We start from the raw sequence: 25605 nt of genomic DNA on the forward strand, positions 1-25605 counted from the left end.
TTGCCCCATCTCCTCCCCCCCCAAGTTGTAAATAAACCTCTGCCTGACCTCAGTTCCCAGCCACTGCTGGAAGAAGTCAAACCCCCACCCCACCCTTTCTTTCTCCTTTTGCCCTACTGGGAAAGTTTTAGGATTGTGGAAGATATTAAAAAAAATGTCCTTTGGCAAATATTTTGGTCTTAAAGGAAAATAAAGTGCAAATGTGTGAGTCTGCCTCCTTCTAGATTTGGCCTTGATTGATCTCATTTCTTTGTACTTGGGTTGAAGCTCTCGAAAGATAAGATCATAAAACTATAAGAAATAGGAACAGAATTAGTCTCTTGTGTCTGCTTTGCCATTCCATCATGGCTGATTTATTATCCCCCTCACCCCGTTCTCCGTTCGAGGGCCCACTCTCAGTGTTCTCCTGACCGATAGAGGTCATTCCCTCCGAGGGTCCACTCTCTGTGTTCTCCTGACCGATAGAAGTCATTCCCTCCGAGGGTCCACTCTCTGTGTTCTCCTGACCGATAGAAGTCATTCCCTCCGAGGGCCCACTCTCAGAGTTCTCCTGACCGATAGAGGTCATTCCCTCCGAGGGCCCACTCTCAGTGTTCTCCTGACCGATAGAGGTCATTCCCTCCGAGGGCCCACTCTCAGTGTTCTCCTGACCTGATAGAGGTCATTCCCTCCGAGGGCCCACTCTCAGTGTTCTCCTGACCCGATAGAGGTCATTCCCTCCGAGGGCCCACTCTCAGTGTTCTCCTGACCCGATAGAGGTCATTCCCTCCGAGGGCCCACTCTCAGTGTTCTCCTGACCCGATAGAGGTCATTCCCTCCGAGGGCCCACTCTCAGTGTTCTCCTGACCCGATAGAGGTCATTCCCTCCGAGGGCCCACTCTCAGTGTTCTCCTGACCCGATAGAGGTCATTCCCTCCGAGGGCCCACTCTCAGTGTTCTCCTGACCGATAGAGGTCATTCCCTCCGAGGGCCCACTCTCAGTGTTCTCCTGACCCGATAGAGGTCATTCCCTCCGAGGGCCCACTCTCAGTGTTCTCCTGACCCGATAGAAGTCATTCCCTGAGAGGGCCCACTCTCAGTGTTCTCCTGACCCGATAGAGGTCATTCCCTCCGAGGGCCCATTCTCAGTGTTCTCCTGACCTGATAGAGGTCATTCCCTCCGCGGGCCCACTCTCTGTGTTCTCCTGACCCGATAGAGGTCATTCCCTCCGAGGGCCCACTCTCTGTGTTCTCCTGACCCGATAAAGGTCATTCCCTGAGAGGGCCCACTCTCAGTGTTCTCCTGACCCGATAGAGGTCATTCCCTCCGAGGGCCCATTCTCAGTGTTCTCCTGACCGATAGAGGTCATTCCCTCCGAGGGCCCACTCTCAGTGTTCTCCTGACCCGATAGAGGTCATTCCCTCTGCGGGCCCACTCTCTGTGTTCTCCTGACCCGATAGAGGTCATTCCCTCCGAGGGCCCACTCTCTGTGTTCTCCTGACCGATAGAGGTCATTCCCTCCGAGGGCCCACTCTCAGTGTTCTCCTGACCCGATAGAGGTCATTCCCTCTGTGGGCCCACTCTCTGTGTTCTCCTGACCCGATAGAGGTCATTCCCTCCGAGGGCCCACTCTCAGTGTTCTCCTGACCGATAGAGGTCATTCCCTGAGAGGGCCCACTCTCAGTGTTCTCCTGACCCGATAGAGGTCATTCCCTCCGAGGGCCCACTCTCAGTGTTCTCCTGACCCGATAGAGGTCATTCCCTCCGAGGGCCCACTCTCAGTGTTCTCCTGACCCGATAGAGGTCATTCCCTCCGAGAGCCCACTCTCAGTGTTCTCCTGACCGATAGAGGTCATTCCCTCTGAGGGCCCACTCTCAGTGTTCTCCTGACCGATAGAGGTCATTCCCTCCGAGGGCCCACTCTCAGTGTTCTCCTGACCCGATAGAGGTCATTCCCTCCGAGGGCCCACTCTCAGTGTTCTCCTGACCGATAGAGGTCATTCCCTGAGAGGGCCCACTCTCAGTGTTCTCCTGACCGATAGAGGTCATTCCCTGAGAGGGCCCACTCTCAGTGTTCTCCTGACCGATAGAGGTCATTCCCTGAGAGGGCCCACTCTCAGTGTTCTCCTGACCCGATAGAAGTCATTCCCTCCGAGGGCCCACTCTCAGTGTTCTCCTGACCCGATAGAGGTCATTCCCTGAGAGGGCCCACTCTCAGTGTTCTCCTGACCCGATAGAGGTCATTCCCTCCGAGGGCCCACTCTCAGTGTTCTCCTGACCGATAGAGGTCATTCCCTCCGAGGGCCCACTCTCAGTGTTCTCCTGACCGATAGAGGTCATTCCCTCCGAGGGCCCACTCTCAGTGTTCTCCTGACCGATAGAGGTCATTCCCTCCGAGGGCCCACTCTCAGTGTTCTCCTGACCGATAGAGGTCATTCCCTCCGAGGGCCCACTCTCAGTGTTCTCCTGACCGATAGAGGTCATTCCCTCCGAGGGCCCACTCTCAGTGTTCTCCTGACCGATAGAGGTCATTCCCTCCGAGGGCCCACTCTCAGTGTTCTCCTGACCGATAGAGGTCATTCCCTCCGAGGGCCCACTCTCTGTGTTCTCCTGACCTGATAGAGGTCATTCCCTCCGAGGGCCCACTCTCAGTGTTCTCCTGACCGATAGAGGTCATTCCCTGAGAGGGCCCACTCTCAGTGTTCTCCTGATCTGTTTGCAGGTAACTCCCTTCAAGCCGAAATTGAAGTCGCCTCCACCGAGTCGGCAGTGACGGAGTCCGGGAGTGACGAGATCTTTGTGATTTCCGCCGGTCCCAGCGTTGGCACTTTGCATTTCTCTAGTTTTAAGACGAAGGTACATTGGGAACCTTGGCCATTAACACAGGAGGGTGGAGGGGGAAGTGCAGTGATTGGTAGAGAATTGCTTGATCTTGCAATACAAATATTTCTTTTGTCTGTGTTCTTTTAAGCTTGATTATTTATAGGATCATAGACCTCTACGTCACAGAGCCAGGTCCCTCAGCCCATCTAGTCTATGCCAGACTGTTGTTCTGCCTAATCCTTGATTAATGATACTGGTCCATGGCATAAAGAAGATTGGGAGCCCCTGGACCATGGCCCTCCAATCCCCTCCCAACCACTTAACCAAACTTCTCAAGTGTTGCAGCTGAAGCCCCTTCCAGCACTTCTAGTAGCTCGTTTCCCACTTGTACCCCTCTCTGAGTGAAGGCTCCCCTTCAATATTGACCTTCCACCTATGACCTCAAATTCTAGTCTCATGCACCAACCTCAGTGGAAAAATCCGACTTGCATTGACCCCATCTATACCCATCATAATTTTGTATACCTCTATCAGATCTCCAGAGCCTTCGAGATACCCCATCTTGCTGTTTCCAAAATGGATATTTACTATATACGTACTCTTCTACACTGCAGTGGGAATGTTCTTTGATCACCAGGACCGTAACCTAAATGTAGCTTAGCCCAGGCATATCTTCCAGAAGCCCACAGGCGGATGTAATTCATCAGTAATCATCTGAATGTCCTCCTGCCTCTTGCCTAAATTCATCACCAGGATTTGAGAATCGAGAGAGAAAGGTTAGCTGTATTTGTCACATGTACATGGAAACGTGCAGTGAAGTGCGTTGCTTTGAGTCAACAACCGACACAGTCTGATCAGAAGTGCTGGGGGCAGCCCACAAGTGTTGCCATGTTTCCGAGGCCAGTGCAACATACCCCCAGTGTGGCACTAATCAGGTGCTGGGCCCTTGTTGTTTGTGATCTCTGTCAACAATCTGGATGATAATGTGGTTAACAGGATCAGCAAATTTGCAGGTGACACTGAGATTGGGGGTGTAGTGGACAGCGAGGAAGACCATCAGAGCTTGCAGTGGGATCTGGACCAGCTGGAAAATGGCAGCACTAGTGTGAGGCGTTGCACTTTGAGAGGACCAACTAGGGTAGGTCTTGTGGTGAGCAGTAAGGCACTGTGGGGGTGCAGTAGAACAAAGGGATCTGGAAATACAGGTCCATAATTCACTGGAAGTGGTGTCACAGATTGATGGGGTCATTAAGAAAGCTTTTGGCACATTGGTCTTCATTAATCGAAGTATTAAGTACAGGAGATGGATGTTATGTTGAAGCTGTATGAGACATTGGTGAGACCTGCTTTGGGGTGTTGTGGTCACCTACCTACAGGAAAGATGTAATAAGATTGAAAGAGTGCAGAGAAAATTTACAAGGATGTTACCAGGACCTGAGTTACAAGGAGAGATTGAATAGGTTACAACTTTATTCCCTAAAATGTAGAAGATTGAGGGGAGATTTGATAAAGGCATGCAAAATTATGAGGGGTAGAGATGGTGTAAATGCAAGCAGGCTTTTTCCACTTTTACTACTTCTCACCTGCCTATCACTCCCCCCTGGGTTCCCTCCTCTAGAGGCAATGGGTTAAGGGAGAAAAGTGAAATGTTTAAGAGGAACCATGAGGGGGGGACTTCACTGAGAGGGTAAACACAAAGTACACTGCAGATGCTGTGGTCAAATCAAGACGTACAAACAAGCTGGATGAACTCAGTAGGTCGGGCAGCATCCATTGAAATGAGCAGTCAACGTTTCGGGTCCTGATGAAGGGTCTCGGCCCGAAACGTTGACTGCTGCTTTCAGCGGATGCTGCCCTACCTGCTGAGTTCATCCAGCTTGTTTGTACGTCTTCACTGAGAGGGTGGTGGGAGTGTGGAATGAGCTGCCAGCATAAGTGGTGGATGCCAGCTGGATTTTAACGTTTAAGAGAAGTTTGGATGGGTATATAGATAGGAGGGATATGAGGGGCTATGGTCTGTGTGCAGGTCAATAGGACTGGGCAGCTTAAATGATTTGGTATGGACTAGATGTACTGAAGGACGTGTTTCTGTGCTATGACTCCAACCCTAGAATATGAGGGGAAACTGGAGCACACAGTAAATCCACATGGTCATGGGGAGAACATACAAGCTCCTGGCAGGAATCGAACCACAATTGGTAACTGCTGGTGTTGTAAAGCGACTGCACTAACCGCTATGCTACTGTGATGCCCCAAAGAGCTGCCTTCTGAAATTGGCGTGAGAACTGACTGAGCTGCTGTTAAGACGTAGCTGTGTTCGTGAATGAGCAGCACGTGCTCCTGTTGCCATCAGAAACTGTGAATGGGTAAGGATGGCAGATCCAGGATGTGCACTCTTCTTGCTGTTGCCATCAGAAAAGAGATAACCTTATGAACAGTCATTACCCCTGAGCCATCAGGCTCTTGAACCAGAGGGGGTAACTCCATCACTGAACTGTTCCACAATCAGTAAACTCACTTTCAATGACTCTTCATCCCATGTTCTTGATATCTTTTGCTTATTTATTCTTTTTTGTATTTGCACAATTTGCTGTCCTTTACACACTGATTGTATGCTTTTGAGTGCGGTTTTTTCATCGATTCTGTTGTTTCTTTGTATTTATTGATTCAAAATTCGAAGTACATTTATTATCGAAGTATGAATACATTGTACAACCTTGAGATTTGACTCCTTACAGGCAGCCACAAAACAAAGAAACCCCCAAAAAAGTCTGTCAAATACCTAATGTGCGGAGAGAGAGAGAGAGAGAGAGAAAGAACACATTGTGCAAACAACAGAAGTAAGCAAACAGCATTTAGAACGATAGACACAGAATCTGGGGTCCAGTGCAGGGCTGAATCGGCGTCTTGGAGCCCAGAGACACGGAGCAGTGCGCAAAGCCGTCTGATCCTCGCTCTGGTCCTGACACCCCAACTTTTCAATCCAACTGGTCCGGCTTTTAAATAGTCCGGTCATTCCTCGCTGTAGGATCCGGACCCTGTTGCATCGATGCGCTCTGAGCCTGGACTCCCCCTTTTCAAATCTGCCTGGTGCTTAAATTGTTCAAACCTCGTTCTTGGTTTAAGTGGTTTTAAATCTACTTCTACTCCGATCCAACTTTGCTCCACTCTGCTTGATTGACTGATTGAGATACAGTGTGGAAAAGGCACTTTCTCCCCTTCAAGCCACTTTAACCCCCAGCCTAATCACGGGACAACTTGCAATGACCAATTAGCCTACTAACCCGTACATCTTTTGGACTGCGAGAGGAAACCCAAGCACCAGGAGGAAACCCACGTGGTCACCAGGAGAACATACAAACTCCTCACAGGAATGCCTGCAAGAAAATGACTCTCAGGGGTTGTATATGCAGACGTGTATATACTTTGATAATAAATTTACTTTGAACTTTGCTTTGTGAGAATTCAGTAGGCTTGTGATTATTCTCAGCTTTGTACTTGCAACTTCAAAACTAAGTCGTATTCTCAAATACAACTCAAGACCCTTCAGGAGGTTCAGATGAAAAGTCTTGGCCTGACACATGAGCTGTCCTTTTCCCTCTTTCACCATGGCTACTGCCCACCTGCCGAGTCCCCCAGCTTCTTTATATTATTAAACAGTTTCAACTATGAAACCAGGTTTAAAAAAAAAATAATTAGATATACGGCACAGTCCAAAAAAGCCTGTGCTAACCAGTTACATCCCTGCTCCCCATTAACCGACTAACTGTGTGAGAATCTGGAGCACCTGCAGGAAGCCCACATGGTCGCAGGGAGAAGGGACAAACTCCTTGGTCAGTGGCGAAAGTGAACCCGGGTGCAGCTACAAAGAAGGCAGGACAATGGCTATATTTCATTAGGAGTGTGAGGAGATTCGGTACGATAGTGGCAAATTTCTATAGATATACCCTGGTGAGTATTTTGACTGGTAGCGTGACTGCCTGGGTTGGGGGTGTGGGGGCTACTGCACAGGATTGAGAAAAGCTGCGGAGAGTTGTAAACGCGAAGCTGAACACAAATATAATTTCAGACTACTTGTATCACATGTGAATTCGGAGAAATAAGAAATTTTAGTAAATTGAATGCATTTAATTGCATAACTGTGCTGATGCTTAGTTCATCTAAGCTAAAAATGTTTTGTTGATAATTTTTGTGTGAACTCAGCGTCTGCTTCTTTTCGCTTAAATGTTCAACAATAATCATCCGGCATTGATGGATTCCAGTTGCCCTGATAACGCTTCTCTGTGACCGCAATGTCCTGGTGAAACCTTTCACCACGCTCGTCACTGACAGTGTCAAAGGTTGCAGAGAAATGGGAATGCGGAAAATGAATCTTTAGTGACATGTTACACTTCATGGTTTTGTTTGCTTAAAGTATTTTGTCAACCGGCTGTATGTAGTCTGATGCTCTGTAGATGCCCAGAAAATTTTCAACAACATCCTTGAATGCTGTCCATGCGATTTTTTTTTTTTTTTTTTTTTTTTTCCCCCCAGTCCAACCAGAAGTTCTTCGAATTGCCTGTCATTGAAAACCTGTTTGATTTGTGACTAACAAAAATGCCTTCCTTAATCTTGGCATCGGTTATTCTGACTTGAATTATGAAGTTAAATAACAAATATAGGTGAATTTTTAAAAAACTGATGGGTGATGGGGAAATTTCATGGCAATTTTCATGATCAGCAGCCCAAAATCCATTCGTTAGTATCTGTCTGTCACGAAGGACAGACTCATCATCACGAATCTGGGTGGAAGGTATGGAGATCCTGAGATGCCCAGTCGTTAAGATCTCCCTCTCGGCCTCTGCAGTGTAGTCCAAAGGAAAGGGTATGTTTGGCACCTGCTTGGCTGCAGGAACTGCCGGAGGGATGTTCAATGACGTCCGGCTGCTTTAGGGGCTTCACTCCGGATTTTCTGTCTGGGTTTACTCCTGGAGCCTTCATCTCTCCGAGGCTGTCCACAGGCTGTTTACCCATATCTGGGGATCTGGTTCACCAGCACCAGGGCATGTCCACACGTCGATGGGCCTGCGAGCTGCGTTTGCAAGGGCCACACCTCCTTGTCCTCTGTAGTTCAGCCAGAGTCCGAAAGGAGTTCAGTTTCCGTGTGTCGCCGGCGAGGAGGCGCTACATAACGCTGTTGGAGAGGCTGTGTACTGGCAGGGAGAAGCTTACACGTTCAGCTCTCCTTTTCACAAGACTGCTAGCCAGCGGTGGAAGCTGAAAGTGAGAGCGACAAGCACTACCCACTACACTACCACACGAGGTGCATCACAACAACAATTTGACACCCAAGATCCAGAAGATGCACTCAAAAGTATTCAAGAAGTAAAATCTTTGTTGTCCAGTGTTATTGAAGTGCCTTTCTAAAGACAAAGCTGTATTTAAACTAGAAATTCTGGGAAAATATTCATTGTGGTCAAAGTCTGGCTTGGTGTCTCCTTGCCTTGAATTCAGTTCAAGCTGTGCATTAGAGTGTGGGGAGATTGTGAACTTGGCACAGCATAAAATTCCTGTTTTGGTTTGTAATGTTTGTCTAGACGAATAAGCTGCCGTCTTTGCAGGGATTATCTTATTCTTTGGTGGGAAAACAAAGCTTAACTATCAGTTTTCTGATTTAATCAAGAGCTGTGTAACAAATGGTGTACAACAGCAAGATCAACAACATAAAGGACCAAATATACAATCCTGTGCAAAGTCTAGCTACCTGTATGTGCCTTGGAGGTAGAAATGTACCCCAAACTGGTTAACAAGTGTCACCATCCAATGTAGTCAGATGTTCTATGGTCTGAGTTTGAAAAGGTGGCTTACGGCCGAGTTATAAAAATAGATTTTAAAAATGCAAAATAAAGGAAAGAGAGTCTATGATATGGAAGCATACAGTACAGGCCCTTTGGCCCACAATGTTGTGCTGGCCTTTTAAACTACATTCATATCAAACCTTTCCTCTCACTCTGTGGCCTTCTATGTATTGGTGAGACCCGACGCAGACAGGGAGACCGTTTCACTGAACACCTATGCTCTGTCTGCCAGAGAAAGCAGGATCTCCCAGTGGCCACATATTTTAATTCCATGTCCCATTCCCATTCTGATACATCTGTCCATGGCCTCCTCTACTGTCAAGATGAAGCCACACTCAGGTTGGAGGAACAACACCTTATATTCTGTCTGGGTAGCCTCCAACCTGATAGCATGAACATTGATTTTTCTAACTTCCATTAATGCCCCTCCTCCCCTTCTTACCCCATCCCTTATTTATTATTCCCCCCCTTTTTTCTCTTTTTTTCCCTCTCTCTCCCTCTCAATCATGCCTTGCCTGTTCTCCATCTCCCTCTGGCGCTCCCCTCCCCCTTTCTTTCTCCCTAGGCCTCCCATCCCGTGATCCTTTCCCTTCTCCAGCTCTGTATCACTTTCGCCAATCACCTTTCCAGCTCTTAGCTTCATCCCACCCCCTCCGGTCTTCTCCTATCATTTTGGATCTCCCCCTCCCCCTCCTACTTTCAAATCTCTTAATATCTTTTCTTTCAGTTAGTCCTGACGAAGGGTCTTGGCCTGAAATGTCAACAGTGCTTCTCCCTATAGATGCTGCCTGGCCTGCTGTGTTCCACCAGCATTTTGTGTGTGTCGCTCGTATCTCACTTAGCTCTTAATTTTTCTATTATCCATGTGCCTAAGTGTCTCTTAAATTTCCTAATAGGGCCTCTGTCACCACCCCGGGAAGCACTGGTGGAGTGGTGTTGCAGTAGCAACCTGCCACTCAACGTCAGTACGATGAAAGAGCTGATTGTGGACTTCAGGAAGGGTAAGACGAAGCAACACATACCAATCCTCATAGAGGGATCAGAAGTGGAGAGAGTGAGCAGTTTCAAGTTCCTGGGTGTCAAGATCTCTGAGGATCTAACCTGGTCCCAATATATTGATGCAGTTATAAAGAAGGCAAGGCAGTGACTATACTTCATTAGGAGTTTGAAGGGATTTAGCATGTCAACAAATACACTCAAAAACTTCTATATTTGTACCATGGAGAGCATTCTGACAGGCTGCATCACTGTCTGGTGTGGAGGGGCTACTGCACAGGACTGCAGAGGGTTGTAGATTTTGTCAGCTCCATCTTGGGTACCAGCCTACAAAGTACCCAGGACATCTTCAGGGAGCGGTGTCTCAGAAAGGCAGCATCTATTATTAAGGACCTCCAACACGCAGGGCATGCCCTTTTCTCACTGTTACCATCAGGTAGGAGGTACAGAAGCCTGAAGGCACACACTCAGCGAGTCAGGAACAGCTTCTTCCCCTCTGCCACCTGATTCCTAAATGGACATTGAATCCTTGGACACTACCTCACTTTTTAATATATAGTATTTCTGTTTTTTGCATGTTTTTAAATCTATTCAATACATGTATACTGTAATTTATTATTATTTTATTTTGTTTTTTTTCTTCTACATTGGGCATTGCATTGAACTGCTGCTGCTAAGTTAACAAATTTCCCGTCACACTGTAAATCTGATTCTGATGTTCTACACACCCACCACTCTGTGTTAATTTAAAAAAAAAATCACTGACTATACTTTGCTCCATTAACCTTAAGTTATGTCCCCTCCTATTAACCATTTCCGCCTGGGGAGTAAGGTGCTGGCTATACCTCTGTCAAGTCACCTCCCATCCTCCTTTACTCCAAAGCCTTGCTTATGTTGGACCTCACTGATCTCGAGAAGGCTGCAACAAAGATCTTTTTGTTTTTGTTGATGCATTTAGAGATGCAGTGTGGAACAGACCCTTCCGGCCCAATTTCGGAACAGCTTCTTTCCCTCACAGTCTGATTTCTGAATGGACATTGAACACTGCCTCGCTACTTTTTTATTTCTATTTTTTGCACTGCTTATTAAATTTAATTATTTAATGTGTGTGTGTTTACTGTAAAGTGTTGTGCTAACCACTACACTACCGTGCGATGGGAATTGAACCCGGGTCACTGGTACTGTAAAGCGTTGTGCTAACCACTACACTACCGTGTGATGGGAATTGAACCCGGGTCACTGGTACTGTAAAACGTTGTGCTAACCACTACACTACCGTGTGATGGGAATTGAACCCGGGTCACTGGTACTGTAAAGCGTTGTGCTAACCACTACACTACCGTGCGATGGGAATTGAACCCGGGTCACTGGTACTGTAAAGCGTTGTGCTAACCACTACACTACCGTGTGATGGGAATTGAACCCGGGTCACTGGTACTGTAAAACGTTGTGCTAACCACTACACTACCGTGTGATGGGAATTGAACCCGGGTCACTGGTACTGTAAAACGTTGTGCTAACCACTACACTACCGTGCGATGGGAATTGAACCCGGGTCACTGGTACTGTAAAACGTTGTGCTAACCACTACACTACCGTGTGATGGGAATTGAACCCGGGTCACTGGTTCTGTAAAGTGTTGTGCTAACCACTACACTACCATACTGTCCTAAGGAGAGGAGGTTTCCCTCCCTTAAAAAAGCTCAAGTGAACAGATGGTATTTTCAGTCAGTTTGAACTCCATTGAAATTCTCAAATTTCTCCTGACATTACCTCATGATTAGAAGACCATAATGCTTGATGGTGCTGTGGTGGATGGCAGTCACTTTTGAACAATTTTACTAGCCCTATTATGTTACTATTGCAGTGCATTGTGTTTTATAAAATTGCTCTCAGGGATATCCCATTCCCTAAGCTGCCAAGTATTTGTGAACATCTCGGCCCAGCTCAGGACAGTCATCTCCTCTTGTGAGTCACTTGGATCTTTCCTATGGGAAAATTCTTCCAGTGACTTCAGCCTGGAAACAAGCCGTCGGAATGCCACATCTCACCAAAATGAGATTCCAAACCACCCCAGAACTCTTGAGATCTGAGCTTTAAAACATCTCTCCTAGGAATTTGTTCTATAGGATTTTTACATATAAGTGTCCTATTAAGCCATGGTAAGCCACAGCTAGTGCATCTAGTCTTATCTAGAGGGCACAGCCTAGAATACAAGGACATCCCATTATAACAGAGATGAGGGGAATTTCTTTGGCCAGAAGGAGGTGAATCTGTGGAATCCATTGCCACTGACAGCTATGGAGGCCAATTCTTTGGGTATATTTTGATAGGGTTCTTGATTAGTTACGGATGGCAGAGGTTATGGGGAGAATACAGGAGAATGGAGTTGAGAGAGAGAATAAATCAGCCATGGTGGAATAGCAGTACAGGCTCAATGGGCTAATTCTGCTCTATGTGCTATAGTCGGCAGAAATTTGAGAACTTGAATGGAGTTCAAAATGACTGAAAGATACCATCTGTTCACTTAGACAATAGACAGGTGCAGGAGTAGGCCATTCGGCCCCTTGAGCCAGCACCGCCATTCACTGTGATCATGGCTGATCATACACAATCAGTACCCCGTTCCTGCCCTCTCCCCATATCCCTTGACCCCGCTATCTATAAGAGCTCTATCTAACTCTCTCTTGAATGCATCCAGAGACTTGGCCTCCACTGCCTTCTGGGGCAGAGCATTCCACATAACCACCACTCTCTGGGTGAAAAAGTTTTTCCGCATCTCTGTTCTAAATGGTCTACCCCTTATTCTTAAACTGTGGCCTCTAGTTCTGGACTCACCCATCAGCGGGAACATGCTTCCTGCCTCCAGTGTGTCCAATCCCTTAATAATCTTATATGTTTCAATCAGATCCCCTCTCATCCTTCTAAATTCCAGTGTATACAAGCCCAGCCGCTCCAATCTTTCAACATATGACAGTCCCGCCATTCCGGGAATTAACCTCGTGAACCTATGCTGCACTCCCTCAATAGCAAGAATGTCCTTCCTCAAATTTGGAGACCAAAACTGCACACAATACTCCAGGTGGGGTCTCACCAGGGCCCTGTACAGCTGCAGAAGGACCTCTTTACTCCTATACTCAATTCCTCTTGTTATAAAGGCCAGCATGCCGTTAGCTTTCTTCACTGCCTGCTGTACCTGCATGCTTGCTTTCATTGACTGATGTACAAGAACACCTAGATCTCATTGTACTTCCCCTTTTCCTAACTTGACTCCATTTAGATAGTAATCTGCCTTCCTGTTCTTGCCACCAAAGTGAATAACCTCACATTTATCCACATTAAACTGCATCTGCCATACATTTGCCCACTCACCCAACCTGTCCAAGTCACCCTGCATTCTCATAACATCCTCCTGACATTTCACACTGCCACCCAGCTTTGTGTCATCAGCAAATTTGCTAATGTTACTTTTAATCCCTTCATCTAAATCATTAATGTATATTGTAAACAGCTGCGGTCCCAGCACCGAACCTTGCGGTACCCCACTGGTCACAGTCTGCCATTCCGAAAGGGACCCGTTAATCACTACTCTTTGTTTCCTGTCAGCCAGCCAATTTTCAATCCATGTCAGTACTCTGCCCCCAATACCATGTGCCCTAATTTTGCCCACTAATCTCCTATGTGGGACTTTATCAAAAGCTTTCTGGAAGTCCAGGTACACTGCATCCACTGGCTCTCCCTTGTCCATTTTCATAGTTACATCCTCAAAAAACTGCAGAAGATTAGTCAAGCATGATTTTCCCTTCATAAATCCATGCTGATTTGGACTGATCCTTCTACTGCTATCCAAATGTGTCGTAATTTCCTCTTTTATAATTGACTCCAGTGTCTTTCCCACCACTGACATCAGGCTAACCGGTCTATAATTCCCTGTTTTCTCTCTCCCTCCTTTCTTGAAAAGTGGGACAACATTAGCCACCCTCCAATCAGCAGGAACTGTTCCTGAATCTATAGAACATTGGAAAATGATTACCAATGTGTCCACGATTTCTAGAGCCACCTCTTTAAGTACCCTGGGATGCAGACCATCAGGTCCCGGGGACTTATCAGCCTTCAGACTCAACAGTCTATCCAACACCGTTTCTTACCTAATATAAATTTCCTTCAGTTCATCCTTTACCCTAGTTCCTTTGGCCACTATTACATCTGGGAGATTGTTTGTGTCTTCCCTAGTGAAGACAGATCCAAAGTACCTGTTCAACTCGTCTGCCATTTCCTTGTTCCCCATAATAAATTCACCCGTTTCTGTCTTCAATGGCCCAATTTTGGTCTTAACTATTTTTTTTGCTATTCACATACCTGAAGAAGCTTTTACTATCCTCCTTTATATTCTTGGCTAGTTTACCTTGAGCTTTTTATGGGAGGAAAACCTCCTCTCTTTAGGGAGGTGCTGTAGCGTTGTGGTCAGCAGGACCGGGATCTGCTGGAAAGGCCAACTGGCATTTGTGTGGCACCATTCCCAGCCCAGGGCCGTTGAACAGTGATACAGACAGTGAGGAACTTCGGTTACCACTGGTGCCATGAACAAAATAGTCACCAATTCGTGTGCAGTAAGATTCCCACTGTCAGCTCTGTCCAGATAATAGAGAAGCATTCTACAGATGCTGGAAATCCAGGGCAACACACACACAATGCTGGAGGAGCTCAGCAGGACAGGCAGCATCTGTGGAAATGAATGAACAGTCGACATTTTGGGCTGAGACCCTTCATCAGGACTGGAAAGGAAGGTAGAAGATGCCCAAATAAGGTGGGGGAGAGGAAGGTGAAGCCAGGTGGGTGGGGATGAAGTAAGAAGCCTCTCCTCCTTCACTCTCCTCTCCTATCAGATTCTTTCTTCTCCAGCCCTTTACCTTTTCCTGCATCGTTTGCTCCCGCCAGATATACAAACTCGCTCTGCGTTGATAAATACAGTACTGTACAGAAGATTGAGGTACCCTAGCTATATACATACATGTGCTTAAGACTTTTGCACAGGACTTTATGTGTGATGAACAAATTTAAGACCAAGACTGCTCAACAGTAGCACTTAAATCCAGCGTTGGAAATGATGGTGACCAAAGCTACCTTATTAGATATTCAAAAATCTGAAACCCTTCCAGCCCCAAGCATTTCGGATAAGGGACACCCAACCTGTATTTTTCAACCTTCCCCCTAAAATATCAGCGAGACGCAAGAGACTGGAGTGCAGAAGAAATGGGGGAAGGGGTCTCATTGAAACCTATTGAATATTAAAAAGCCTAGATAGAGTGGAAGTGGAGAGGATGTTTCCTATGATGGGGTAGTCTCAACCAAAAGGCACGGCCTCAGACTAGAGGGACATCCTTTCAGAGTGGAGGTAAGGAGGAATTTCAGGAACCAGAGGAAATTGAATCTATGAATATATTGCCATGGATGACTGTGGAGGCCATTTCACTGGGTATATTTAAAGTAGAGGTTGATATGTTCTTGATTAACGGGTGTGAAAGGGGTTGAGAAGGATAATAACTCAGTCACGATGAAATGGCAGAACAGGCTCGATGGGCTGAATGGCCTGATTCTGCAGATGCTGGAATCTGGAGCCATAAGCAACCTGCTGGAAGAACTCAGCAGGTCCAACAGCATCTGTGGGTGTTCTGATGATTAGAGTATTGACCTCAAATGTTGACAATTCCGTTTGTCCTACTAATCTGCTAAGTTCCTCCAGCCAACTGACTGTTGATCCAGTGGGCCCCACTATCTCTGTCTACACACTTGAGGACTTTACCTGGCCTTTGACCAACTCTGTCATTCCTAGGTTTCCAAGAGGAGCCCGTCGAGTTCACCTACTGTCTGTGACTGGCTGCTGCCAGATCTCCCCCCTTCTGAACAGGGAAACCCAGTGGTGGATCGAGCGGGAGATGACAGAGAGGATTCTCCTTCCAGGCAGCAAACATGCTACACACACAACCCCAAGGATGCTGAGAGGCCACTGCGGAGAGATTGGTATGGCTGGACTTCAACAGGACCACTTACTAAGCTGGTGGAGAAGTGTGTGAGTATATCAAGCCAAGAGGGGTTTAGAGCACTGGAGAAATTGGTTGTTTTCACACAGGGTGGCAGTGTGAAATGTGAGGAGGATATTAGGAGAATGCAGGGTGACTTCGACAGGTTGGGTGAGTGGGCAGATGCATGGCAGATACAGTTTAATGTGGATAAATGTGAGGTTATCCACTTTGGCAAGAACAGGAAAGCAGATTACTATCTGAATGGTGTTAAGTTAGGAAAAGGGGAAGTACAACAAGATCTAGGTGTCCTTGTTCATCAGTCACTGAAAGTAAACATGCAGATACAGCAGGCAGTGAAGAAAGCTAATGGCATGTTGGCCTTCATAACAAGGGGAATTGAGTATAGGAGCAAAGAGATCCTTCCGTAGTTGTACAGGGCCCTGGTGAGACCACACCTGGAGTATTGTGTGCAGTTTTGGTCTCCAAATCTTCGGAAGGACATTCTTGCTATTGAGGGAGTGCAGCGTAGATTGACGAGGTTAATTCCTGGGATGGCAGGACTGTCATATGTTGAAAGATTGGAGCGACAGGGCTTGTATACACTGGAATTTAGAAGGATGAGAGGGGATCTGATTGAAACACATAAGATTATTAAGGGATTGGACGCACTAGAGGCAGGAAACATGTTCCTGATGTTGGGGGAGTCCAGAGCCAGAGGCCACAGTTTAAGAATAAGGGGTAGGCCATTTAGAACAGAGTTGAGGAAAAACTTTTTCACCCAGAGAGTGGTGGATCTATGGAATGCTCTGCCTCAGAAGGCAGTGGAGGCCAATTCTCTGGATGCTATCAAGAGAGAGTTAGATAGGGCTCTTAAAGATAGCGGGGTCAAGGGATATGGGGAGAGGGCAGGAACGGGGGTACTGATTGTGTATGATCGGCCATGATCACAGTGAATGGCGGTGCTGGCTAGAAGGGCCAAATGGCCTACTCCTGCACCTATTGTCTATTGTCTATATCTTATGGTCTTATAATGGTTGGAATCACGGTTGAGGTAAGGGGAAAGGAGAGGAGAGGGAGAATGATCTCACTTTGAGAAAATGCACAGGCATGTTCCTTCCTTTTGGAAAGCACTTGTAGAGGTAGGAAGTCACAGTCAAAGTGAATGTACCTTTGGGATCTGTGTTGGAACCACTTCTTTGATGTCTTTGTGGCCAAGTTTGTGGACGATATGAAGATAGGTGGAGGAGCAGGTAGTTTTGAGGAAGTAGAGGCTACAGAAGGACTTAGGAGAATGTCAAAGCAGTGCTGGAAAGTGTCTGGTCATGCACTTTGGTAGAGGAAATAAAAAAGTAGATTATTTTCTAAGTAGAAAGAAAATTCAAATATCTGTGGGGCAAAGGGACGTGGGAGTCCTCGTGCAGGATTCCCTAAAGTTAATTTGCAGGTTGAGTCTGTGGTGAGGAAGGAAGATGCGATGTTAGCATTCATTTTGAGAGGATTAGAATATAAAAGCAAGGATGTAATGATGAAGCTTTACGGAGCACTGGTGAGGCCTCACTTGGAGTATTGTGGACAGTTTTGGGCCCCTTATTTAAGAAAGAATGCGCTGACATTGGAGAGGGTTCATGAAAACTTTTCTGGGATTGAAAGGCTCGTCGTATAAAGAGCGTTTGGTGCTCTCGGCCTGTGCTCACTGGAATTGAGGTTTCAGTGAGGTCACCCCCCCCCCCACCCATTCTTCGATCAAATGTTGAAAGGCCTCGAAAGAGTGGATGTGGAGAGGATGTTTCCTGTGGTGGGGGGGGGGGGGGGGAGTCTAAGACCAGAGGACACAATCTCAGAATAGACGGGCATACTTTTAGAATGGAAATGAAGAGGAATTTCTTTAGCCAGAGAGTGCTGAATCTGTGGGATTCATTGCCACAGGTGGCTGTGTCATAAGGCAGAGGTTGATAGATTCTCGATTATCCTTACTTTTCTAAGTTATCGTGTGCTATGTGTGTTATGTGTACAACCTTACACCCTGGTTTGAAGAAACATTGGCTCATATCTATATACATTATCTGGTTACAATGCCCTTAAAAAGTATTCACGCCCTCAGAAGCTTTCGTATTTTATTGTTTTATGATATTGAATCACAGTAGATTTAATCTGGCTATTTTTGACACTGATCAACAGAGAAAGGCTCTACCGTGTCAAAGTGAAAACAGATCTCTACAAAGTGATCTAAATTAATTACAAATATAAAACACAAAATAGTTGATTGCATAAATATTCATCCCCCTTAATATGACACACCAAATCATCACTGGTGCAGCCAATTAGTTTGAGAAGTCACATAATTGAATGGAGATCACCGTGTGCAGTCAAAGTGTTTCAATTGATACACCTGGAACTGGAAGGTCCGACTGCTGGTGAGTCAGTATCCTGGCAAAAACTACATGATGGAGACAAAGGAGCACTCCAAGCAACTCCGCAAAACAGGAAGTTGCCCAGTGAAGCAGTGGAGGTTACTTCAGTAAATATATTTAAGATAAGATTGCCCGGGTGCTTCACCAGTCGCAGCTTTATGGGAGAGTGGCAAAGAGAAAGCCACTCTTGGCGGCAAAAGAACTCGCACGAACTCTTGGCTAGAGCTTGCCAGAAGGCATGTGGAAGATGTTGAAGTCAGCTGGAAGAAGGTTCCAAGGTGTGATGAAACCAAAATTTATCTTTTTGGCCTTCAGACTACATGCTATGTTTGGTGTCAAAAACACACCATCTCTACCCTATAGCATGGTGGTGGCTGCATCATGCTGTGGGAATGCTTCACTGCATCAGGCCCTGGAAGGCTTGTGAAGGTAGAGGGTAAAATGAATGCAGCAAAATACAGGGAAATCCCGGAGGAAAACCTGATGCAGTCTGCAAGGGAACTGACATTTGGGAGATTTGTTTTCCAGCAAGACAATGACCCCAAGCATAAAGCATAAAGCCAAAGCTACACAGGAATGGATTAAAAACAACAAAGTTAATGTCCTGGAGTGGCCAAGTTCAGAATCCAGACCTCAATCCAATTGAAAATTTGTGGCTGGACTTGAAAAGGGCTGTTCACTCATGATCCACATGCAATCTGACAGAGTTTGAGCAGTTTAGTAAAGAAGAATGGGGGATAAATTGCAATGTCCAGATGTGCAAAGCTGATACAGACCTATCCACACAGACTCAAGGCTGTAATTGCTGCCAAAGGTGCATCTACCAAATACTGACTTGAAGGGGGTGAATACTTATGCAATCAATTATTTTGTGTTTAATAATTGTAATAAATTTAGACCAATTTGTGGAAATTTGTTTTCACTTTGACACGAAAGAAACTTTCCTGTTAATCAGTGTCAAAAAAAGAAACAAAATAAATCCGCTGTCGTTCAATGTTGTAAAACAATAAAATATGAAAACTACCAAGGCGGGGAGGAGGGTAAATAATTCTTATGGGCACTGTATATATGTTATATACATGTGTACAGTTAAATGGCAATAAATTTGATTAGTCAGGGCATGAAGGGATTTGGGTAGCAGGTAGATTGGGCTAAGAGGGAAAATGGATCAGCCATGATGAAATGTCAGAGTAGACTCAATGGGCCAAATGGCCTGATTCTGCTCCTGTATCTTATTCTATTTTATATGTCTCATTATACTACCTTGAGTTTCATTTTCTTACAGACATTTACAGCAAAATGAAGATTACATTTATGAAAACTATACATAAAGTTGCTTGGAATATTGTGAACGGTTTTGGGCCCCTTATCTGAGAAACATGCATTTATGAGGAGCTGGTGCATATAGGACCAGAGGGCACAGCCTCAGAATAGAGGAACGTCCACTTAGAAGGAAGATGAGAAATTTCTTTAGCCAGAGAGCGATGAATCTGTGGAATTAGTTGCCACAGGTGGCTGTGGGTATATTTAAGGCAGAGTTTGACAGGTTCTTGATTAGTCAGGGCATGAAGCGTTACAGGGAGAAGGCAGGAGATTGGGGCTGAGTGGGAAATGGACCAGCCACGATGAAATGGCAGAGCAGTCTTGATGGACGAGTGGCTTAATTCTGTTCCTCTATCACAAGTCCTGGTTACGAGACCAGTGATGCCAGGCAGACAATCTCTGAAGTGTGTTGATAGAGGTTGGGGTCAACTGTCTTGCAAAGACAGTCTAGGAGAAGACAATGGCAAACCTCTGCTATAGAAAAATTTGCCAAGAACAATTATGGTCATGGGACCATGATTGTCCATGTCGTGTGACGCAGCACAATGCAGAGGGTTCAGAGGGGGCTCACGAAAATGGTTCATGGAATGAAGGGGTTATCGTATGAGGAGCATTTGATGGTTCCAGGCCTGTATACACTGGAATTCAGAAGTGTAAGGGGTCATCTCATTGAAACCTATCAAATGTTAAAAGGCCTCAATAGAGTGGATTTGAAGAGGATGTTTCCTATGATGGGGGAGTCTAGGACCAGAGGGCACATTCTCAGAATAGAGGGACATCCATTTAGAACAGAGGTGAGGAATTTTTTTAGCCAGAGAGTGGTGAACCTGTGGAATTTGTTACCACAGGCGGCAGTGGAGGCCAAGTCATTTGGTGTATTTAAGGCAGAGGTTGACAGGTTCTTGATTAGTCAGGGCCTGAAGGGTTACAGGGAGAAGACAGGAGAATGGGGTTGAGAGGGTAATAAATCAACCATGATGGAATGGCAGAGCAGACTCGATGGGCCGAATGGTCTAATTCTGCTCCTAAGGCTTAAATATAAAAGACTGACAAACAGCCAATGTGCAAAAGGCAAATTATGTAAATAAAAATACATTACAATATAAAATAATAAACACAAGAAAATCTGCAGATGCTGGAAATCTGAAGCAACACACGGGAGGAACTCAGCAGGTCAGGTAGCGTCTATGGAAATGAGTAAACAGTCGATGTTTCGGGCCGACACCAGGACCGAGAGGGAAGATGCCTGAATAAAATGGTGGAGGGAAGGGAAAGTGGCTAGTTGAAGGTGATAGGTGGGAAAGGTCAAGGGCTGGAGAGGAGTGTGGACCATGGGAGAAAGGGAAGGAGGAGTGTATTCGGGGGAAAGTAATAGACAGGTATTACTTACATTTTTTATAGAGGTATAAGGTCAGAGTGGGGAATAGAGGAGGGGGTGGAATTTTTGTTCATGCCATCAGGTTGGAGTGTACCAGACAGAACAAAATAACAATACTGAGAACAGAACACACTCAGCTTGCCGGAGGGACTCAGCAGGTTCTGGAGTCTGATGGTTGAGGAGTATTAAGTGTAGCAAAATCACATCGACTTTTAAAGATTGGATTGGGTGGCTCCTGCAGAGAAGGAGAATGAAGAGAAAAGGGATGGATCATCACAGAGTTTCTCTTGAATTACAATTACTTGTCAAGAATGGGACACAGACTCCTGGGAAGACTACAGCAGCAGACAGGTTGTGAAAAACTTGTAACTTCCACATAGCTTCAAAACCAAATTTATAAAGCCTTAAGATGTAGGAGGAAAATTAGGCCATTGGGCCCCATTGGGTCTGCTCCGCCATTTCATCACCGCTGATTTATTTTCCACCTTTCAACACTATTCTCCTGCCTTCTCCCTGTAATCTTTAGCAACACAGAGAAGGAATGCCAGGGGTTGGGAGTAGGTGGGTGATGAGGTGGGTACAGGCACACCCAGCCCTGGGACACCGGACAAGGTCATTTGACTTCAAACAATTGGTTTATTGATCATTACAGAAAGTCTCTCTGGTGCTTCCTGCTCCCTCCCCTCTCCCTTTCCCTTTTCCCAACCATGATTCTCCTCTCCCTGCCCCCTTCCCACTCTCAGTCCACAATAGAGACCCAGATCAGAATCGGGTTTATCATCACCCGCATGCAATGATTTTTTTTTGGCGGCAGCAGTAGAGTGCAAAACATAAAATGATGGAAGTAGGAAGTCTTGGGGTCCCGAGCTATATATGTGTGTACACACACACGCAGACACAGACACATGCACACAGACAGACACGCACACACACACACAGACGCGCACACACACACAGACGCGCGCACACGTGCACACACCCCGCACACCCCTCCCAATGAAATATAGCCACTGTCTTGCCACCTTCATTGCTGCGTTGACTGTGGGTTGGGTCCTCAGAGACAGGTGAGGTTCTGAGTGTGTTGTCTGAGAATCAAACCTCAACGTCGTTAGGATGATTCAGCTGTGAACTAATAAAAAGGGTCAATGTTGTACTAAAGCTCTCTCCCAGCTATTTCACTTTATCTTTTTTTTATATATACAGACCCCAGGCAACTTACCGAGTGACCAGGCCACTGAGAGACGACGGAAGGTTATGTCCGACGTGCAGTTAGAGGCAGACTGGGAACAATTGTGTACAGATTCGTCGGCAGGTGCTGCTTCATACCCCCTCACCCGATCCGCCCAGACCCAGCGCAAGCTCACCTCGGCCACCAATTTACGGCGGACCTGGTTTGGAAGTCCCTGCTTTGGCACCCGGCTGGGTGCCGCTCGACACGACTCCAGCGGGGCAAGGCAGGTGGTCCCGCGCGGCACGGGCCCCAGGCCCCCGCAGGAGAGCGCCAAGTCAAACGACCTCACTAGGGGCTTCCGGATCGATGGGGCCAAAAGCAGGCACCGTGCACCTGAATCTGAGCCAATAAACCTGATCAAACCGTCTTTCGTCATTTCGGAGGCGAGTGAAGATCGTGAGCCTCTGGTCCAGGCAGCCAATCTGGCAACATCGGCCCTTTCGAGGAACTGAAGCCGAACAGAAGCGATGCAGCTTCGGAGGGCCAGAGGCTGACCCACGCTGTCCCCGGGGCATCTTAAATCAACGCAGTGGGTTAACTGCCCCAACGTCATGCATCGTTCTGGTGAGGCACAACCAATGCTTCCGGGAGGCAGAGTATCATCCCTGCACAGTCGCTGCAAACCCCGCCACACCGTTATCGCACTGACCTCGTGGGCAAGTGGCATTACCTTGCTGCTGACAAAGGATTCGTTTTCCTGAGGCAGTGGTGCTGTGGGGAGAGGGCTCCAGCTTTTATTGGTAGCCAATTAGCTGGTTGTGCTACAAGGCTGTTTTGAAGCTCGTCAGAACAAAAAGCAACACGTCCCAAGGATTAAGTGCCTCACAACTAAAGAGACAAAACCTTCACTTAATGACTTCAGTGTCCTCTTGAAAAGCAATACTATTGTTAATACTGTGGCTTAAGCTAAATTGTATAAATTCTATTAGTAATTGATAGTGTTGAATTCACTAATATTGGTTCATTTAAACAGAAACACACCAAGTAGCTCTGCCACTAAACGCAATGAGACCACAAGATACAGGAGCAGAATTCGGCCATTTGTCCAGTCAAGTCCGCTCCAGCATTGCATCATGGCTGATCCCTTCACCCATATCCCTTCACGCCCTGGCCAATCCAAGAATCTATCATCTATACCCAATGTCTTACCATTCTCTGGCTAAAGAAATTCCTCCTCATCTCCTTTCTAAAACTTTGTCCCTCTATTTTGAGGCTGTCCTCTGATCTGAGACTCCCCCACCATCCTCTCCACATCTACTCTGTCGAGGCCTTTCAACAGGTGATTGGTTTCAGTGAGGTCACCCCTCATTCTACTAAATTCCAGTGAGTACAGGCCCAGAGCCATCAAATGCTCCTCATAGGATTAGCCTTTCAACCTCAGAATTATTATTTGTGAACTTTCTTTGAACCTTCTCCAAATTCAGCACTTCCTTTCTTAGATGAGGGGCCCAAAACTGCTCTCAATACTCCGAGTGAGGCCTCACCGGTGCTTTATAAAGTCTCAACATTACATCCTTGCTTTTATATTCTCGTCCTCTTGAAAGTGTGGAGAAAGGTGCAATTCAAATGGGTTAGAAAATCCACTAAAATCAATTACAGTTTTGAAACAGTTGGGGGACCAATAAGATGGTGGCCAGGAGGCGAATTGATGCTTCATGTGTTTCTTGACAAAGGTTACTGACTGAGGAAGGCTTTGTGAAACATTGATGTCCTGTGTTGGCACACACTGCTGTGTAATCCGGTGTTTACTGGACCAGATGAAACAGTGTGAAGGTGAAAGACGCTGCAATGATGTGTTCCCACTTAACTATTTTAATGCTTTCTTCCTTTTCCCATGAATGAATTAAAATGGTGTGAAAACTTTTGTAAATGGTTGAAGTGTGAAATAATCAGACTGACTACACGAATAAGACCACAAGGCACTGGAGCAGAATTAGGCCATTTGACCCATCGAGCCTGCTCCGCCATTTCATCATGGCTGATCCATTTCCCTCTCAACCCCAGTCTTCTGCCTTCTCCCTGTAAACCTTCCATGCCCTGACTAATCAAGAATCTATCACCCTCTGCCTTAGCTACACACAGTGTCTTGGCCTCCACAGCCTCCTGTGGCAACAAATTCCACAAATTCACCACTCTGGCTAAAGAAATTCCACCTCATCTGTGTTCTAAACGAACGTCCCTCTATTCTGAGGCTGTGCCCTCTGGTCCAAGACTCCCCCACTATAGGAAACATCCTCGCCACATCCATTATTGAGGCTTTTCAACATTCAATAGGTTTCAATGAGGTCACCCTTCATCCTTCTGAATTCCAGTCAGTACAGACCCAGAGCTATTAAATGCTCTTCATATGATAATCTGGTTCTACACACAGTTGAAGATGAGCTTTTTGTCATAAATACATCGAAAAATACAGGGAATGTGTTGCTTGTATCAAGTCAGCGTGGATTTTTATTCATTTATTGAGATACAGCATGAAACAGGCCCTTCTGGCCCTTTGAGCCCTGCGCAGCATCCCCCCCCACCCCCATTTAATCCTAACCTAATCACGGGACAATTTACAATGACCAGTATGTCTTTGGACTGTGGGAGGAGAGGTGAGCACCTGTGGTCACGGGGTACGTGTTGGGGTAGCTGTAAGTGTGGCCATGCTTCACGGAGCCCACGTCTCACTAACCCTGATCCGTATGTCTTTGGGACAAGGATGGAAACTCACGTGGTCACGGGGAGAATGTACAAATTCCTTACAGACAGTTGCCTGCGGTGGGAGTCGTGCCCTGACTGGCACAATGGGTCTGTTCTTATGTTTATACTTTTTAGTTGCAACAGTTTAAACTCACTGAGAACTGTGAGGTCACGTGGACTGGACTCAACCAGCGTCTTGGAACCGGGGATTTAAAAACTGTTTGCCCAGTAGTTAACTGTCGGGTCATGGTGCTTTACCTGTTATGTGAATTGTCAATTGGAGGCCCCCTGTTGATCGGAGTTGACCAGGGATGTTACGTCCCAGCTATCTACGTGATACACAAGCCAGGGCAGTGTGGTAGGGAGAGCGAGCTTTCGCCCGTATAGCAAGCTCCCTCTCCACACAGCGGATGGATCCAAAGGAACAGCAGAGACTGATTTCTACTCATTGAGTTACAGTGTGGAATAAGCCCTTACAATCTTTTGAACCATCCGGCAACCCCTGATTTAATTCTAGCCTAATCACAGGACAGTTTACAATGATAAATTAACCTATTGACCTGTACGTTTTTGGCCCGTGGGAGGAAATCAGTGCACCCAGAGGAAACCCTTGGGGTCACAAACTCCTTGCAGGCAGCAGCAGCAATCGAACCCGGGATGCCAGTACTGTAAAGTGTTGTGTAATCTCTGTGCTGTCCTGAGATCCCAACAGCAACGCAGGAGTTGCCAGTCCGTGTTGGACTGCCTTCGGGACTCCAGGTCTAGATGTTCCTCTCTGGGTTTACTCCCAAAGCCTTCCCCATGAGGTTGGAGAACAGAGCTTTCTGACTCCTCGAGGAGCTGCCAACCACAGCTGATGAGCCCCATCTGCCCAAAGCAACTGGTTTGAAGGTGCCAGTAACCCCCTTTGCCCCTTCTCCT

General features: G+C 46.5%; 1 protein-coding gene across 1 annotated transcript in view; it reads left to right on the forward strand.

Moving 5' to 3' along the window:
• Positions 1-23872, forward strand: part of LOC140730899 (uncharacterized) — a 76139-nt gene extending 52267 nt beyond the window's left edge. Inside the window, exons 5-7 of the mRNA XM_073051925.1 lie at positions 2703-2836; positions 15470-15706; positions 21975-23872. Of these exons, the coding sequence (XP_072908026.1) occupies positions 2703-2836; positions 15470-15706; positions 21975-22454 (851 nt within the window). The 3' untranslated portion in view covers positions 22455-23872. The remainder of the gene's footprint in view (positions 1-2702; positions 2837-15469; positions 15707-21974) is intronic.
• The last annotated feature ends 1733 nt before the right edge of the window (positions 23873-25605 follow it).

This window comes from Hemitrygon akajei, chromosome 7 (assembly GCF_048418815.1).
Source record: "Hemitrygon akajei chromosome 7, sHemAka1.3, whole genome shotgun sequence".
NCBI classification, from domain to species: Eukaryota; Metazoa; Chordata; class Chondrichthyes; order Myliobatiformes; family Dasyatidae; genus Hemitrygon; species Hemitrygon akajei.